The sequence below is a fragment of the Antechinus flavipes genome, chromosome 4 (genome assembly GCF_016432865.1).
Source record: "Antechinus flavipes isolate AdamAnt ecotype Samford, QLD, Australia chromosome 4, AdamAnt_v2, whole genome shotgun sequence".
In the NCBI taxonomy this organism is placed as follows: Eukaryota; Metazoa; Chordata; class Mammalia; order Dasyuromorphia; family Dasyuridae; genus Antechinus; species Antechinus flavipes.
In genome coordinates this window covers 337,179,764-337,200,082 of record NC_067401.1, presented here as the reverse complement: position 1 = coordinate 337,200,082, position 20,319 = coordinate 337,179,764, and the positions used below count along the sequence as shown (strand labels likewise).

The following is a 20,319-nucleotide window of genomic DNA, read 5'->3' as shown; positions in this document are numbered from 1 at the left end:
TTTTTGAAAATTAGCAAGAAACACCAGGGAGATAGTGAGGTTTTTTGAAATGGCTAGAGAACTCAAATTATACACAGTATGAAAATATTTTAGAACAACTCAGTTCATAACCATTACTTGGCTTACTATTTCCTGGTTGGGGGTGGGAGGAAAGAAATACCTGAATTTGATCTATGTATTAATATTCATACAATACACATCTACATATATACAATAGATACATACATATACATATGTATGCATGTACATGTAAGATATATTTTACATATTATATATATATATACATATATATACATATATATGTATGTGTGTATGTGTGTCTACTCACATATCCTCAAGCATATATCTTTAAAAGCACAACCAAAGCAACAATTCCACATTCAGTATCTGAAACTCTTAAGGAGTCACATGATCTTTAAGTTTAATCAACAGGAATTTACACCATTCAATATGGATCTGGGCAATTGAAAGGAATTCAAATACTATTGAATGATAGATATTGAGTGCTACTGTTAGCGGGACATTTTATGAGGTGCTCTGATAATATAAAAGAAATGCCAAATATAGTTACTATCACCTGAAAAACTGTAATATAGCCATGCAGGATAATAAAATAATCTTATCAATAAGTAAAAAAATAGAGTATTTATTGAGTACAAAAGTACATATTGAAAAATATTTTAAAAAAGAATTATCACTAATTAAAGGTAAAATTCTTAGCATGCAATTCACTTAATGCCATTTTTATCTTACCTCACATTAATAAGTGGTTTCAGAGCAAATATTTAGATAACAACAACAAATATTTATTAAGTAGCTGAGATACCAAGTAATTGTAATGTAATTAATTCCAACCCTCAAGAGATTTGACATTTAACTATGACACATAACATTGTTATGATAAGTACAAAAGAGAGGTACAAAATAAGAATCACAAGAGAGATTCAGGAATAGTGTTATCAACAAATGAAGACAAAGAATATTTTATATATAGGAAGGAACATTTGAATTAGGCAAATAGTAACATATGGAGCAGACATAGGGAGAGCCTGAACAAAAGATAAAAAAAAAAAAGATAGGAAAGTGATGAGTAGAAAGTTGTAAGTATTCAAGGAGAAAATAGGAAATAAGGCTAAGGTAGCATTGGGTAGAGAAGGTCTTGAAACTCAGTCCTTTCCAGGAATTTTACCTTTATTGGGAGGGTAGGAAAAGGAATCCATTAAAGATTTTAGGGAGCCTAGTGATATTATGAGATCTCTGTATGAGAAAGATAATTCTAGATACTATATGAAATATATATTGAGTTGGTCAATATATTTCCATATTTCAACTCTGATATGACTATGATATATTAGTATTATGTATTAATACAATATTACTATGTTATACAGTGATATACAGAGTAATACAATAATATGGTATTATTTTTGATACAATAGTATCAATGTAATTAGTATCAATACAATAGTTCAGGAAAGTGGTAAGAAAGGCCTATATTAGGGTGGTGTCAGTGGGCATAAAAAAGAGGGGGTGAATTCAAAAGGGATGTGATGGAGATAGATTAGATAGCACCTGATAACTGACTTGACATGAGATGGAAGGTTACAAACACAGAAAGCTAAAAGAATGATAGTGCCCCAGACTGAAATGGTGTAATTGGAAGATAAAGTAGGTGAGAGGAAAGGAGAAGGAGCTGAGTTTTGAATTTGTGGAGTTTCAGTTGCCAATGGGACATTCAGATAGAGGTGTGCTAAAGACAGTTGGTGATGTGAGAAATTGGGGGCTAGAGATAAGAATCATTCTGCAGTTAGCAAATCATTTTATAATAACTTTTTCCTTTATCTTTTATTGCTAATAAGTTTCTTTAAGAGAAAAGTTTGGCTCCTCACACACACACAGTTGATGTTACAGTCTAAAGAAGGATTTTAATTTGAAAATTAAAAATTAAAAATTTTTAAAAGTCAGGCCAAAGTGGAAAAAAAAAGATTCATTCTTTTTATCATCAAAAGTAAAATCAAGTGACAGGGTTGTTTTCTTACAGAGACAAAATAAATACTATAGAAACATAAATATTTGACAACAGAGATAATTTATTTTCAAAGGAAAATCATGATAAATTCAATTAAGAGTTCCAATATCATAAAGTAAAATCTAAAGGAATTTGCTGTTGGCCCTTTCCCCTCCTTTTAGGCTATGAATTCAGAGAGGCTTTCATTAAAAGTGTTTTAGTTCAACTCTAAAAACTTACATAGACTTAGAACCTGAGAATGAGTTGTTTTTGTTGTTCAGTCATGTCCAATTCTTCAGGATCCCATTTGAGGTTTTCCTGGCAAAGACACTGGAGTAGTTTTTGTCATTTTCTTCTCCAGATCATTTTAGGATGGGGAAACTGAATCAAACAGAGTTAAGTGACTTGTCCAGAGTCACACACACCTAGTTAAGTAGCTGAGACCAGATTTGAACTCATGAAGATGAGGCTTCCTGACTCCAAATCTAGTTTTTTTAATCCTCTGTACCACTTAGATGCTCTGTGAATAAGTAGGCCATCCCTAAAGGGAAATAAGGTTGTTAGATTCAGTCAGGCTGTAAGGTTAAAAAAAGCCTTGAATTAGAGAGGGTACTAAATAGATAGATACTATTATTCTTGCCAGGTACATTAAAATATCATGTGGTAAAGAAAGAATATTCTTCCTAGATTGTGACTGCAGGCATAGACACATGCATAGATGATGCTGAGGGTGCCTAGATATACCTAAATGTCTCAAAGTAACTGGTATTTTTAATTTTAAAATATTTTTTAAAGTTTAGCTGTTAGTCAAGTCAACAAGTAAGCATTTATTAAGTGCTTACAATATCAGGCACTGTGCTATGGATACAAAGAAGGGCAAAAGATAGTCTCTGTTCTGAAGGAGTTCATATTCTAATGAGTAAGATGAGAGGAAAACAATTATGTACAAGACACACACACACACACACACACACACACACACACACACATATATATACACACACACACACAAGGAAGGCACTGGCATTAGACTATTAATTTAAGAAAATTGAGTTTTAATTTCTTTAATTTGTTTGATGAATAAAAATAATGTACTTTATGCTTAAGTATCCAATAAGTGCTCATTTAAAAGGGGAAAAAAACCCAAGCAAATAAAATCTCCTCAATGTACTTTAATAAAATCCCCACTTTAATGAAAATGTGTTGTGGAACCCATGGCTACAAATCAGTCATTTTCACCTTGTTAACAAGGACTGTGGTCAATATTTGTCCTTCAAAAAGCCATTGTGGTTACTAGCTAATAAATTTGATGGATTGTTCCAGTATCTTCACTGATATTGGAATTTAATGACTAATTTCCACTATTGGAATATTAATGACTAATTATACAAGATAGAGAAAGCATTGAAATCTGAAATTCCAGAGCCTGATTTCTAACTCTTCCAAACTACTAGCCATGTGAATGTGAACAAGTGTCTTAATTTGTGGTTAAATCTATATATTAGATGAGAATATTAATATTTACTCTACTTATGTGACGAAGATGTTGTGAGAAAAGTGCTTTATAAATTGCCAAGTTGTACATCAATATAAACAAGCATTAAACTGGCCATTCAACTGCATTTCATGTAACTGTACTGACAAGTCCCAAACCTGACATGTTTCTTCCTGTGTAAGATCATCTAGTAGAATTGGGTATCCTAGCTATGTTATAGGACACAGTTCCTCCTGCACATTACCATTTAAAATATGGGCACATTAGTATCTGAAACATGAACCATCCTTCTGGAACATGGCCATTCACACAGATTGTTCCTAATACTTCTCAATAGTTAGAGTCTTTTACGTCTTTTCATACTACTCCCAAGTAAAGAATTTTATTCTCATTCTTAGATTTCAGTCAAAAGAGAACAAGACTGCTGTAGCAAAGTCTTTAAGACATTTTGAAAGAAGCAAATATTTTCTCCCAATTATAGATTCTCTCATTTAAATGATGGTTATTTTTTAAAATGCTAGCTATTTCATGTTAATATTGATATTTCATAAGTACTAGCATTTAGAATCCAAACTGGGCTCCCAATAAATCATTTAAATGTTTAGACACATTTTCCCATTTAGTTTTATATGGAGTGAAATATCTTTGTAAAACAACTTCCAGGCATGTATAGAGATCATTCAGATTTTGAAAATTCTTATGCTATTTGCAAAAAAACAGGGGTAGAAGAGAAATATTGCAAATCTCAAAGTATATACAGGGCAGTATTTTAGGTTTCTTAAACTGTTTATAATATGTGAGAATCTAAATTCTCAACCAATCAAACAAGCAAGCAAGCACTTGTTAATTACCTACTGTGTACTGGGCAGTATGACAATTAAAAAAAAAATTCTTTGTATTCCCATCCACTAATACAATGACTACTCACATACTAAATGTTTAATAGATGTTTGTTGATTGATTGGAAATATAGAGACAGAAATAAAATGGTTCCTTCTTTCTAGAAATTTATATTCTGTTGGAAGAGAACTACAAATCAAAATATAATATATGTAAAAATAAACAAAGGGTCATTTTTGGGGTGGGGATGCACTAGCTACTGGGAGGATGAGAAAAGGATTCAAGTTGCAGTTGGTCCTTCAGCTGAGATTTAAGGGGAGTTATAGATTGTATGAGACAGTGAATAAGTGAGGAAGTGTGGGAGACAGCCTACAAATCACCCAAGAAATGTTGAGTGTAAGGAACAGTAAGTAGAACATTTTGACTGGACCATATAGTGCAGGAAAGGGAATGATATTCAGTCAGTCTGCGGAGAGACACTGGATCCAGACTGTGATGGACTTTAAATGCCAAATAAAGAAGTTTATATTTTATTGTAGAGAGAGTAGAAATTCACCAAAGCTGCTTGAGCAGAAAATATGGTCACATCAATGCTTTAAGAATATTGCTTTGCTAAATATGGGGAGTATAGACTGGAAATGGAAAGAAGAAAGGAAGGAAGGGAAGAAAGAAGGAAGAAAAAGAAAGAAAAATGAAAAAGAAGGAGGGGTCCAAGGAAGGAAAGGAAGAAGGAAGGAAAGAAAGGTAAGAAGAAAGAAGGAAGGAAGAAACAAAGAAAAAGGAAAGAAAGAGAAAAAGAAAGATGAAAAGAAGGAAGAAAAGAAAAGTAGGAAGAAAAAAATAAAATAGAAAGAAGGAAGGAAGCAAGGAAAAACGGAAAAAAGGAAGTAAATAAAGATAAGAAGAAAAGAAAGACAGAAGAAAGGAAGGCTAGATGGAAAAGAGGCCTAGCTATGTCATATGGCCCAATTCCTCCTGCCCCTTTCAAAATACAGGCATATTAATCTCTTCTGGAGCATAGCCATTCATACCAAATGAGAATAGTGTCCTGAGATTCCAGAGAAAAGAGAATCCAGGAAGAGAGAGTGGTCAACAATTGAAATATTGAATGACAAGGATTTAGAAAAGTGTATCTGATCAGTCATTTAAAAGAACAGGGCCAGCTATATTGTGAGAGGGAACAGTCCAGAACACAAGGTTGAAAACGAAAGATGTTATAGAAGCAAAGAAAGCACAACTTTTTTTTTTTTCAAGGCTTCTGGCACTAAAAGGCCAGATAGTTGTAATATTAATGCCTTTAGTAGTAGGGTCTAGTGAATTTTATTTTGCTATCTATCTATTTAATATAAATTTTATTTTTTAAGATAAGGGAAACCTGAGAATGTTTGTAGACCAAAAAAAAAAAAAGTTCCAGGAGCCAGGAAGATATTGGAGATTGGGGGGAAGGATTATGGAGGCAATCTGTCAGAGAAGATGGGTATACAAAGCATGAGTAGAGGGATGGGCTTGGGTGAGAGGAACATTCTATTAGCCTCAAGCAAAAAAGGAGAAAATAGGGTGAGATTAATAGATATTGAGACATGGAGTAGAAGTGAAGACAAAATTTTTGGTGAATCCCTTCCACCTCTTTTCCAATAAAGTATGAAAGGAGCTCCTGCTGAGAGGATAGGGAAAGAGAGTAGTGTGATGATTTGAAAAGGAAAGAGATTTGGAACAACTTCTGTAAGGAAATAACATAGAGAGTCTATTAAGGAAAAGGAGTAAAAATTCTTTTTTTTTTTTTTTTTTTTTTTTGTCTTGAGGTAGGGAGAGACCTTTTGATGTGACACAACGTCTATTGTTAAAGGGAGCTAAATCTGCATACTATCTTTGTAAGATAGTAATGTACTTTAATGTCATAAGCATCCTTTTCAGAAAAGACCAAAAAGTAATCCTCAAGGTAATTCTTTTATTTATCTGAGTGTTCATAGACCTATGGTCCAAGGCAGTGATGCTTAAAGATAGTGCTTAAATTTATACTATAAAATTATTGTTTTATTCCTGTATAGTACAGATTACCCAAGTACTTGTCAGAACATGTATAATATGTTCACTATTAGCACATTAAAATGCTGATATCTAAGGAAGACACAATATCAAAATTTCCTAATAATACAGTGAAACCTACTTTCATGGGGCAGCAAATACTAGTGAAGAGATGGGCTGGTACCATGTCTAAGATAAATGTATCTTAGAGAGCTACCTAGAGTGGTAGTATTAAAGTCAAGCAGAAATGGGAGTTGGGCACTCAACACATGTATTGACTTAGAAATTCACATATTAATGTTATCTATTTTATTTTATTTTTTTAGGGTTTTTCTTTGGTACATTTTCATTTTATATGGGCAGCACTTAGGAATGTTGTGGACCGCATTCAGCCAAAGTTCATGTGTTTGCCACCTTTGGTGAGTTGATGGAGCTTGTTCAAATTCACACAGCTAATATGTATCAAAGAAAAGATGTGAACCTGAGCCTTTTGGGCTTTGGGGATAGTTTTCTATTCTCTAGGCTGTGTCACCTCTATTTTGGTTAAAAGATATTTAAATGATTCGGATCACTTCTCTTCCAGTCATGAAAATTAATGTAATTGCTGTTATAATCAGGAGACATATTTTTTTCTCCAAAAGACAATGGAATAGAAAGACACATTGGTATTTCTAAGCAGATATGAGACTAGAAGGCCATCTGAATTAAAAAAAATAACTTTCCATGTAAACATGCAAAGTGGAGATTTCTGTGGAAATTAGAAAAATGTGAGCAGCAACCACACAACAGTGTGAATGGAGAGTTGCTGGGGTAAGGCAAGACAGCTGCAGACTCTTAAGCTAGTTAGATTATCAGAGAAAGGGAGAGAATAAACTCAAGAGCTGAGTTTAGCTGACAGGTGGCTAGATCCACAGATGCATCTGGCTGAGATTTGGATATGATGATTGATGCTACTAATGGGACCTTCTAGTAGGAACTTGTAGCAGGAAAACCTGACTATTCAGTCCACAGTAGAAGTACTGTTTCCTTTCCATGGTGACAGCTCAAAAATTGCCTATGAGTCATTTTCTCAAGTTCTTGGCTCTAGTCAAACTGAGCTATTCCATCCCATTCCCCTACTAGTCTGTTTTTCTGTGATTTTGCTTACAGCATTACCCCTTCTTGAAAAGCTCTTCCCCATCTCATTTCAGCTTATACAAATCCTTGATGAGTCATGTTTGACTCTGTGACTTGATAGACCATATTGTTCATGGGGTAAAGGCAAAGATATTGAAGTTTGCCATTTCCTTCTCAAGTAGATTAAGGCAACTACAAGTTAACTAACTTGTACAAATTCATACAGCTAATAAATGTCTTAGACCAGTCTTGAACTCAGGTATTTCTGACTTTAGACTCAGTGTTTTACTTTCTGGGCACTAGATACCACATCCTCAAATCCTAATCACCCTTAAAGACCTAGGTCTAAGCCTTCTGAATTTATTCTTTTCTAAAACAAGCTCTCCATTTTCATAAACACTTTTGCTGTTGAGTCATTTCAATTGTGAGATTTTTCATGACCCTATTTGAGGTTTTCTTGGCAAAGATACTAGACTAATTTGCCAATTTTTTTCCAGTTTATTTTACAGATGAGGAAACTAAGACAACCAGTGTTAAATGACTTGATGAAGGTCACACAGCAACTAAGAGTCTGAGACCAGATTTGAACTTAGGAAGATGAATTTTTCTGAATCTAAACCTAGTGCTCTATCCACTATGCTACCTAACTACCTTTCATAACAACCATTTTGCCTATTTTGCAGATAAGGGAATTAAGATTTAGAAAAGTTAAGTTACTTGCCCAAAACAATGCAGCTATATCAAAGTCAAAATTTAACTCATGTCTTTCTGTTTCCAGGTCCTGGACACAAGTCATACCCTAGAACACTATACCATCTCTTCATATCTTTTTATTATTGTATTTATATTTAGATTTCTTTTTCTTTTTGTTTTTAGTCTATATTTAGTCTATTGTTTTAGTCTATATTTTAGTCTGTATTTAGTCTATATAAATACTATATATAGTATTTAGTCTATATTTTAGTCTATATTTAGTCTATAGTACTTTGTGATCACTAGCATTGCAATCCAGAAATATTCTCTTTACTTATAGGTAAATGTGAAGTTTCAAAATGGTATACTTTAGATAGGAGTCTAGGAATTGGTAGAGTAGGAACTAGTTTTTCTCAGTTGTTTTATCCAACATCCAATTTCTTCAGCAAGCCCAATAGTAGTAGGATTTAACTCTGTCTGACCCTTGACAGTATATATAATCTAAGGTGATCCATGAGGAATTTCCACTTTCTAAAATACGGGTTCGAAAGATTTTCTCTAGACAGTGACAATGTCTCCTAATAAGGGGTAACACACACAACTCAAGATATTGGTGCTTGATGAGGTGAATGGATAGAGATTTGGATATAAACTTTACCTCACACTTAAAAGCTCACTGAATTTTTTCAGGCCTCAGTTTCCTCCTCTTTCAAATAGACATTTGGAGTTGATAATCCCTAAGGTCAATTCCAGCTTTAAATTTATGATCCTATGAGAGCCAGAAAACCAACTGTTACAGGAGCTGGGTTCTTCAATTCCTTACACTTGCTGGCTCTCAGTATTCTGAGATGCTGTGAAGTCAGGCTAGTTTGAAAGGCAGTAACCAATGATGGGTTAGGTTCCCTTCTTGACTTTTATGTACAGGTATCTTTTGGAATAGTCAGAGACCTTACTTCTATCCTATACAATATTCAACAGAAATAATTTAACTGCAGATAGAATTTTCTCTCCAACTATATATAAGTAGGTATCTTAATGCCATGATCAGCAGCTAAATTTTGTTTAGTCAGTTCCATGATTAGAACTATAATCTTACAGGTAAAAAAAACTTAGAAAATTCAGTCCAATCCCTACATCTTAATATAAAAGTAAAGTAGGGCACAGAGAGTCTGATAGTAGCCATTCATAACATTGTATCTTCAAAGTGCCATGAAAGAGGAGAGACCAATTGATCTAGAAAAAACTGTGATGATGGCTGCCAAGACAGGGAGCTCAAACCATCTCTTTCATATGGATCAGTATGTTTCTCTGCTATGGGTTGCTTAGCCTCAACATTTTATAATGAACAATGTAAAATGAACTAGGTTCCTTTAGTGCTTGTGTCTCCCTGATAGCTGAACCTAGTTTGCCAAAATTGTTTTTGCTCAACTTTGATCCTGATGCAACACACAGGTTTGAAAAAGGAAAAAAAAACCTGAATTAATATAAGGTGGAGCAGCATGACTAAACTTGTAAGAAAAAAATGATGTTATAATGGAGGGGGGAGCAATTTAATTGACTCTACTTTCAATGCAAGTCATCAGTGTGACACTACAACCAAGAAAACCTAAGGTAATTTTGAATTTCTTTGAGAGAGAGGCATAGTTCCTTTTTGATCTGATTTTTTTTTTGTGCAGCATGATGATTGTGGAAATATGATTAGAAGAATTTCACATATTTAACATATATTGGATTACTTGTTGTCAAGGGGAGAGGATGGGAGGAAGGGAGGGAGAAAAAATTTGGAATACAGATTTTGCAAGGATGAATATTGAAAACGATCTTTGCATATATTTAGGAAATAAAAAGCTATTATTAAAGAAGAGAGGAGAGAGAGAGAGAGAGAGAGAGAGAGAGAGAGAGAGAGAGAGAGAGAGAGAGAGAGAGAGAGAGAGAAGCTTCCAAAATGAAATGCTGAAAGTCCGACTGTACTCTGCCCCAGTCATAATATATTGGGAGTATTGTATTCACTTCTGCATACCATAATTTAGGTAGAGTATAGATAAGGCAAGAGAAGCAACATATCATAGTGGACAGAAAACTCTCCTCAAACCAGAAACAGCTGAGTTCAGACCCTATCTCTGACCTATATTGGTAGGATGTTCCTGGATTTGTCACTTAATCACAAAATGCTCTGCAGGACTTTAAATTTCAGAGAGAGTACTGATTTGCATTGGCAGAAGATATTTTCTCATCTTACTGTTGTTGAATTATTTTAGTCAGGTCCAACTCTCCATGACCCCACTTTGGGGAGTTGCCTCTCTCAATGACACAGATTTAGTCCCTTTCTCCTCTTTAGAAGATAAAAAGCTTCCAGGGTAGTATAACTTCCACATAGTGAGAGGTCTTGATATACCATAGGAGAACACTTGACAGAGTATGGTATGACATCTTTCTTTCAGTATTCTAACTACAGAAAGAATTAGCCTTTTACATACTTGACCTCAGAGCACAGAACTTGTAGTAATTATAGAAGTTTGAGAAAGGCAGATTTCATTTTGATGAGATTAAAAAACAACAAAAACCCAGAAAGAAACAAAATAACAACAAACTAGTCCTGGACCATTAGAATTATCCAAAGATAAAATGGATTATTTTAGGAAGACTTGGTTCCTCTTTACTGAGACAGAAATTAGATGATTGCTTCTTAGAGATATCAAAGGAGGGATTTCTGTTTATGTATGGGGTATATTAGATATCCTTGGAAGCCTTTATAATAGGGAAGGCTGAGGATACTCCAAAGAATGGAAACCATTTTTTGTTATTTATCATATTAGCATTTCACTTTGCATACTTGAATAACTCACATGTTTCTTTTTGAAATGGTCTTCCGGTGGATTAGCTCCTTATTTTCCTGGATTATAACTTCCAGGATATTCTATGAGGATACTTGTAAACTGATAGTGCATCAAAGATTCATAGACTCACAGCTAGAAATTACCTAATTTAGACTAAACTTTCTAATTGATTATAAAATAGAAACCCAAAGAAGTTAATTGCTCACCCATAGTCATACTGGTAGTAAATAGCAGAGTGAAATTCCTTCAGGTCTTTTGACTTGCTTTATGACTTTCCATAGTACTATGCAGCATTTCTTCTATATACTATTTGATGTATTCCCAATAGCATCCAAATAATAAATATTTATTATGTACTTACTGTGTCCTAGGTGTCATGTGACCTTCCAGAGACCCAAAGACAAGAAATGAAATAATTCCTACTTTCAAAGAACTTACATTTTATCAGTGAAGACATGCCTATCTATCGATATGTATACATATTACTCTTAGTGAAATGATTTGAATAAAAATGTAGTCTCCTACTCCAAAATCCCAAGATGTTACCATCTGAAGCAATTTGTTTTATGAAATAAATTGAAACTGATATCTATAGGCTTCCTATTGACTTAGAAAATCACAAATTAACATAATTCTCTATGTTGTATTATATTTTTACTTATTTTATTAAAAATATTTCAACTACATTTTAATCTGGTTTGAGCTGAACTAGGGGACCCAATGGTCTGAAGTCTGACATCTCTCTTTTAATTGCTTTAATAAAAATCTATTTAATACTTCTATATTATTATGATTACCATGTAATTAATTACCATTTCTTTTGTGATATAAATATCACCAGAGATAGTATCTGATCAACAGGAATCATATGTTTCTGTTATAAAAGAATTTGTTTTCATCATCTTTCATCAGAAGGCCTCAAGTCACTCTAAAAATGTGGTTATTCTCTTAGTAATTCTGACATTAGTTGATAGAAAATACCTTATCCCTCAGGTAACTCAATGACATCTAAGCAAAGCCAGAGGAAAACAGCTCGGGGCGGGGGGTCTTCTTGCTCAAGGTCTATGATCTATGACTTGTGACTTTTTCCCAAACTGAGATAGATTGAGGCACCCTATGCCTTTGAACTGCCTCTGAGTCAATGATCAATGACACTTCACCAATCCCCATTAGAGGAAGGGATTTTTTTTGTTTCCTTTTTCTCACTTTTTCTCTTATTCTTCCATTCTATTTCTCCCTTTTTCCTCTTCCAGTGGCACCCAGTGATACTCAGAGACATTGTTTTGTCCTGAAAATGGTACATAGAGCTAAAGGGGGTTATTGATACTCATTTCACCCACACTTCATTTCACTAGGGATTTTAAGCACATTTCATAGTGGCTGAGTGCTTTTTTTTTTTTTTTTTTTAAATTTTCTAAGCTCCCATATTGCTTGCAAGCAAATTTGAGCACTTGGAGGCATTTTCTTTGATGATACCTTCTCTGTTACTTGAAAAGTGAATGTGTGTTTGCTTGTATTAGGCTTCAATTCAGGGCCTGGGTTAGTTTGGTTTCCCAAGTAAATAGACATAGGACATATGCCAAAAAGCATGGATCAAAACTTTTCTCTGGCTGTTAGACTGCTAGGCTCACAGAGAAAACTGGTTTCCTTAGGTCCATACCCCCACGGGAATGGGGTCTAATTAGGCAACTTGAGATCTCAACAAACTGGAGCCTAGTGGTTTAGTGCTCACCCCTTCATGTCTTGGCCAGCACTAAAATATCACCCCCATTTGCCCAGCAAATGAGAGTGACTGACTTGTGGGAAACTTGACTTTTGCAAAAAAAAATAGTTAGCCTGGGACAAGCCTGTTTTCTGGCAGAGTAACAGTGGAAAGGAGTTCCCTGCACCTGTAAGCACAATGCCAACCTAGAAGGAGGCACCAAGCCCTTCCTTTAAGGGCTTTTGTAAACACAGACATTTACTAAAATGCTTAAAAGCCTACTATTCCAATATTTTTTCTTGTTTAGTGGCAGTTATTATTATTTTTGGGAAGAGAGGTTCCCAAAGTTTGAGGCATCTTCATTCACAAGAAGATCTCAGCTGTTTGAGACAGAATGGAAATTTCCACACATCAGTATTTGGTATGTAAAATTCCAGAACCAGAGGGCTTTAAGAGTTCAGGGCTTTGGGGGTGATTAAAATGCATGGCTTTCTGAAAACTCTTGTACATTTTTGGCTAATTTTCATTTTTTCTCTATGACCCAACTGGGCCAACATGATTCACTGAGTTCCTTAGAAATTAGAGAGCTATAAATTACAATTTTTTCCTTTTAATATTCATTAAATTTCACATTTTATGGCTAAATAGTGGATCATGGAAGAAATTTTCCTGTTGGGTGATTTTCTTTCCCACTTTCCCTCTTTTTTTCATTAGTAAACATGGGGATAACACTTCATAGGAATGCCCAAGATTAAGCAGCTTCTTGAAATTATCTGAAAATGTAAAGTATTGAGCATTGTCTAGATTATTATCCCACCTTCATGTTTCTAAGGTAAACTTCCGGGAAGTTAATAAGAACAAATAGCCTACATTTAAGAATATAAAGGGCAAACAGGAAAGCTATTTCTGGGAAGTTTGGTTAGAAAGTTTTAGGTGTCGTTAGGGACAATATCACCTGTTGGTGCTCTGCGTGACAATCCCTTCATGTAGTGCAATGAGCCAGGCAAGTGTATTTAATTTCCATTTTAACTTCAAAAACAAATGGCTCTGATTATAGTGGTAAGAAAAAAAAAGAAGGCAACATCTTTGTGCTGATAAAATGTGTTCTCTTTCACATAAGACTGCCTGAAATACTTGAAGCACCTTGAAATCAGGGACTGTTCCAATTTTAGTTTTAGTATAATAAGTGGCTAGCACAGTGCCTGGCATATAGTAAGTGATTGATGAACACTTGTTGATTGATTGAAACAAAGTAAAGAATGACTTGAAGGTGTTGCCTGCTGAAATTTAATCTTTACTTGATTCTTATATGACAAGATATCAAGTCCTTTCAGCATCCTGGTTGCTCTCCCATCAACAGTCTCTAATTTGTCATTAAGGGACAGGATCTAGAACTCTGATTACATTGGGATCAGGGATGCCTGTGACATCTTTTATATTTGAAGTCAGGCATTTTAGTGGAGAAATATTCAACTTAAACGATAATACACAGTATGATCATACCCTACTCGGATTGGCTTCCTATAGGGATTATGGAATCTGTATCTTTAGAATCATATCTTACATAGTTGTTTTGCAATGATCATTTCCCAGATGAGAAAACTCCCTATACTAATATAGGTTTTCAAGCTAAAAGTCTAAAAGTATTAATTAAAACACTGAGAGACTTATTCATACAACCAATATGTGTTGGAGATAGGACTTAAATCTAATTCTTTCTGACTTGGAAGAGAATTATTTGTCCACTACAATATGTTGCTTCTCTTATCAATGTTGTACCCAAATTGTGATATGTAGAACTGAATACAATACTCTAGACATGGTTATGATGAAGGCAAAGTACAGCTAGACTATAAGCATCTTGTTCCTGGAAATGATGACTCTCTCTTAATACAGCTCAAGATCACACAGATAAATTTTTTTGGCTACCATATCACATTATTGACATACTAAAAGTGTAGTCAACTACAAATTATGCAGCCTTAGTTGATCTTACGTATATCCTGTCAGTCATTTAATCTCTTCAGATAGCTTTTTTCCTTCATTTATAAAATGAAAGATTTGGACCAAATCATCCTTCAGATTGTTTTTAGTAACTGCCCTAAAAATCAAGATCTATCTGAGTTTTTCCTGCTCCATACTGTCTGTGTGACATTGGTCAAATGACTTAACCTACCAATACTTTCTTATATTTTGGATAATTCTCTCTTCCTCATAGGAGTCTCTACCAATGAAATCACAGATACAGTTCCAATCTCCTATGAAAAAAAAAAACCCAACAATAAAAATCTATGATTCTTTGACTTTAAGTAATTTATCTTTTGAATTTCAGGTTCACAATAACAAGATATTTCTTTATCAAGATAGGGGTTGGAGAAGACTTCCACTCTCAGCTGTATGCTAAACAGTTTCATTTTAGGCTTAGCACCAGCAGCAAGACAAATTTCATTTTGGTGATTAGCTAAAATCAATGTGTAGGGAGCTTGGGCATTAGTCTAAGCTACTCAATTAGTTTATGAAGTACAAGTCATACAAACATATCCATCCATATGTACCATATGTTGTAACATAGTTATTCAAAGTATGATTCTAAAGACACAGTTTCACTAAGCCCATAGGAAGCCAGCTTGAGGAAGTTACAGTTATACCCTGTGTCATGGTTTAAGTTGAACATTTCTCCCCTAAGAAAGCCTGACTTAGTGTACAATGGATGTTGCTGGCAGCTGTCTTATATCCTACTGAGAAGCAAACAACCACCCTCTTTTCTGTCAAGCAACTGACCACCCAGGCTTGCCAAAGAGAGAACAAGAGCTGAAAGAGGACAATTTTATTTTCAAGCATTTAATAGTTCTGGAGAGAAGAAAATAAAATTCAGAGCTATTTTCCAAAAGAGCACTTCACTGTCTCCTTTTTAAATAAACAAGTCCCACTTTGAATAATAAAAATGAGTTGCCAACAGAGTCAAGCATGGCCAAAAAATTGTGAAATAGGTAAAGTTTATCTTTAGAAAACCTTTAGTATCTTTTCCATTATCCAAATCTATCCCTAACCAGGTGTCCATGGTTCCCAAGCTGATTTTCTTTCTCCCAGGAAACTGTAAATCTATTCATATCACTTAAGGGACTGATTTTATTTTCCCATTTTGGATTAAAATATTTTCATTTAAAAAATAAGAACCTGGAGGCAATAGTGCTCAATTCAAAAGAATGACTCTTTAATGATGAAAACTTTGGTGCTATTAGTATAGGAAATTGTACTAGGTATTAATTGTATAGGAAAAGAATCTTCCTATGCCTTTCAAATCACATTACATAGAGAGGTGATTCCCTCACTTTTCAACATACAGTATTGGATCTTCATTTTTTTCCTTTTAAAAATGTAATTAATTTAGTTTTTTAAATTACCAAATATCTTTTTTTCTCCTACCATCATTATTAAGGGGAAAAATTCATCAGTACATATATGTCTTCTCGGGATTCTCCATTTTCTTAAAACTCAATAGTATTCCATTACATCCATATACCAGAACTTATTCAGCCATTTCTCAATTGATGGACACCCTCTCTGGCATAAAACTTCTAAAATTTTATTGGTTTCTGAACACATAGGTAAGATTTTTTCTCATACTTATGATTTTTATGTCTATGTGAATATGCCATTGATCATGTTAAATGAAATAACATGAAAAAAAAGCTTGCCACAGTATGAAAAAAATCTAATTAAATCAATCTTTCTCTAATCTTTGGTTTCTATTCACATTTAAATAAATTATCATTTATAAAATTTATAACCCGATCTTTAGTTTTCATATATCTAGTATTGGGGACTTATTCAAATTTCACATCACACCATGGTTTAAATCAGAAATTTATCAAAAAGCTTTGATTAAGGAAAACCTTATGAAAATGGAATGCATTGAAAGTTTTTAAAAAATATGTATGTGTGTGTATTTAACTCACAGTCTCAAATGTATAAAAAACTGACTTTTTCAAAGATAAGTTATGTTGTTCATTATTTGCTATAAAAACAGAAGAGAATAAAGTTGAATATCCAACTATGAATGTACTATAGATTTAGCGAAACTTATTAAGATACTCATCCTTTTAAAAAAGAAAAATTCAATCTCTTCTTTCTTTTAGACACATTTCACTTCATTTTAGCTTAAGTTGAGAATAATTTAGTAGGAGGATTGCTACCTTGAAACTGTATAGATATAAGGTTGTCATGCTACTTCCTTTACTAACTAGTTTGTGTCTTTGGGCAAGTCATTTAACTTTCTAAGTCCCAGTTTCTTGGTCTATAAAACTATGCCTCTAAAAATCCTTGGAGTTCTCATATCGCATAATTCTGATCTTACTACAGAATCACTGAATCACAAAATCTGAGAAATGGACAAATTCTCAATGGCCATCTTGTCCAACTCATAGACAAAAGACTACACCTCTCTATCCCAGGAAGATGTGAGAATGAATGGTGTATGAAAGTATTAAGAAAAGTATAAAGTGTTATAACAATTTCAATTGTTGTTTAAATTACTTTAAGTCTGGTACAAATAGTAAATGAAAATACTTTATTTAAAATAATATTTTCCCATAAGAAGATGATCCATCTTACTAACTTACAATCAATATGACACATGATTTATCCATTTTTCTAGCAATGATGGTGGATTTGGATTAATAGAGCTATAATCTCTCATTTGATTTTCCTTTTAACCAACAAGCAGGAAGGATCATCTAATGACTCCTGGCCATACACAGAAGTGAAATACTGATCTTTGACCTGTAACATTGGTCTCTTGGTAGGATTATATTCTAATCAACTAAACTAACAGTTTCAGTGTCATTGTGTTTATAACAATAAATTCTAGGAGGATAATATGTCTTTCCATTTCATTTCTTTGTTTTTAGTCATTTTTTAGTTGTATACAACTCTCCATGATCCCATTTTGGGGATTTCTTGGCAACGATACCGGATGGGTTTGTTATTTCCTTCTTTCAGCCATTTCATTTCTATTAATACCTAATTTTAAGATATCCAACCAGTTTTCTCTCTTTTGATTAATGTGTTTTTGTAAAGATTAAAGACAAATTATAGAAATAAATACAACCTGTATGGTATAGCTTTGTGTAAAATCTACATCAAAGCAAATCCTTAGACTCTTGAGTCATAGGAAGAAATCCTGTACCAGAAATTCTTACATTGATTTATGTCCTCTTCTGAAACTAAAAATTATCCTGAAGACAAACCAAGGAAAAAAGAAAGCAAAAGTAAAACCAAAACACCTTTTTAAAAGAACGTTGTGAATTGTTTTTTGAGTCAAGCGGAACAAATAAGGTTTGCAAGAAATTTTAAACCAGTCAATAATATATACCACTTACTAAGTACTTTTAACATGGAGAAGCAGTTTGACAAACTAGAATATGTACTAGACTAGCACAGTTCTGACTATGTCATTTGGGCAAGTTGCTAGAGTATGAGCTAACATTTGCTCATCTGTAAATTGGGGAAGATAAGACTTGAACTTTCTGCCTCACAGAGTTATCGATAGATAAATGTGAGTTGAAGCTGTTGTTATTCCAACATTGTTACTTGTTATAACAGAAAGAGAAAATATGGTCTTTATTCTCAATAAGAGAGTTTATAAAATTTTTTGTGTAAAAGCACTTACTAAGTATCGTTCTTCCTGTCTCATGCTTGGTGTGCGGATCATGTGGTTCTGTTCCCCTCTCCAGTCACCGAATCGACGGAAAAAGTAGTTTGATAAAAATCGATTGACAGGATCTCTAATAATGTTGATGTACACGGGTTGGTCTCCTCCAAATCTAACAGAAAAAATACAAGGATTTCACAAGAAGTTACAGTCACTTTAATGAAAGAAATGAAATACATTTTTGAAAGTATTTGTCTTTTAGAGTTTGACTTATTGCTATAAGATTTTCTAGCCTGTTACTGCCCCATTGATAAGAGAGAGAGAGAGAGAGAGAGAGAGAGAGAGAGAGAGAGAGAGAGAGAGAGAGAGAAATCATGAGATTCATATCACTGGGTAGGGGAGGTAGCCTAAAGTGCCTTGCCTATCCAGAGAGTCTGGTCAACTTTAAAACAAAATATTATTTTATTTCTAAAGTGAGTGTGTCATGTATTCACCAAGGCTGGAAAATGAAATTACACTTTCAGTGAAGGAATAAAAACAATTATGGGCATGAAAAATATAGCCCGTTTTTCTACAATGAATTTCATTTCATTTCATTGTATTTCAGAAGAAAAAAAGAGATTAAGAAACTTAATCTTGGCTGCTTGACAGTACCATAATAAAGTTCAAATGAAATAATGATTATGAAGTTATTTGAAAAGCATTTATTAATATGAATTAAGATTTGTCTTGAGAATGCTTGACCTTTGTTGTCTTCTTTATTTTTAGGGAAGTAACATTCGTTAAGCCCCAGGCATGTTCTAATCTATCCTTAGGAGAAAACTGTCACAGATTAATCACTAATACTTCAATGGATTTTAGTTTGACGTGCTACATCTCTAGCAATAGTCTTATTTTTCAAAAGTATTATAAAAAATGATGAATTTCTAACATTGGTCCTCCAAATAGGAGGTATTTACTTAACACAAATGATATTCTATTTCAAGAGCTGAACTAGATCAATGTTGAAAATCTTTCAATAAATTAAACCAAACCAAAAAGGAAGTTGCAGCTTTCTAGAAAGATAGTTTACAAGTTCTCTTTGGATAAGTAAAAAAAGGGAAGGTTGGAAGACACTGAAAATAATTATAGCTTATGCATCAACATCAGCTATACAGGATGAAGAAGTAGAAAAGTTGTTTGAAGAACTTGATGAGATTTAAAAAAAAAAACCTAGTTAATGTGAACTTTGATGTTCAGTGATTTCAATGTGAAAGCAGGACTAGGAAAGGTAGTGAAAGAAATAATAAAACTTCTTAGAAGCTTTATCGTATATATCATGAATGTATTCTTCAAAAAGAAAATCAGAAGGTGCTAAGCATTACAAGAACTGAACAACATGGCAAAAATGATTTTTAGATTAATTTGTGTTAAGACTATTGTTTAACAGACACAATAAAGCTGATGTGAGAACTGAATAAGAGTAAGCTGAATGTATAATCAGACCACTAATAAGTCTGAGTAAAGATAAAAATAAACATAAAAAGAAAGGATTGACAAAAGGAAACTGTAAAACACCTCAGTTGCCTTAATCTGATGTACTAAAATGGTGATTAAAAAAGAGAAATTCGAGAAAGCAAAAAAAAAAAAGACCTTTATTATTCTCATTTTTTATAAAATTCAATTGACATAATGAGAAGACCAGAAAAATCTCAATATTTCTTTTCCATATAGAGAGATGGTAGATGACAGCGACTCTGATTTAAAATGCAAAGTCATTTGTCAAATAACTCAGAGGAAAATTACTAACAGCATTGCCTTAAAAATGGAAAAAAAAAAGGAGGTTAAAAACAGGTATACAAAATTTTTGTTATGAAATGAAACCAAGTCAGAACATTCAGAGATGAAGGAGGAAATGAACAGACAAAATGACTGTTGCATTTCTACAACTGTCTATTTTTTCGTCACCAG

General features: G+C 33.5%; 1 protein-coding gene across 1 annotated transcript in view; it reads right to left on the bottom strand.

Moving 5' to 3' along the window:
* The window catches only part of UST (uronyl 2-sulfotransferase), a 387,714-nt gene that overhangs the window by 97,375 nt on the left and 270,020 nt on the right, over positions 1–20,319 (bottom strand). The window contains exon 5 of the mRNA XM_051997919.1: positions 18,388–18,541. Within this exon, the coding sequence (XP_051853879.1) occupies positions 18,388–18,541 (154 nt within the window). The remainder of the gene's footprint in view (positions 1–18,387; positions 18,542–20,319) is intronic.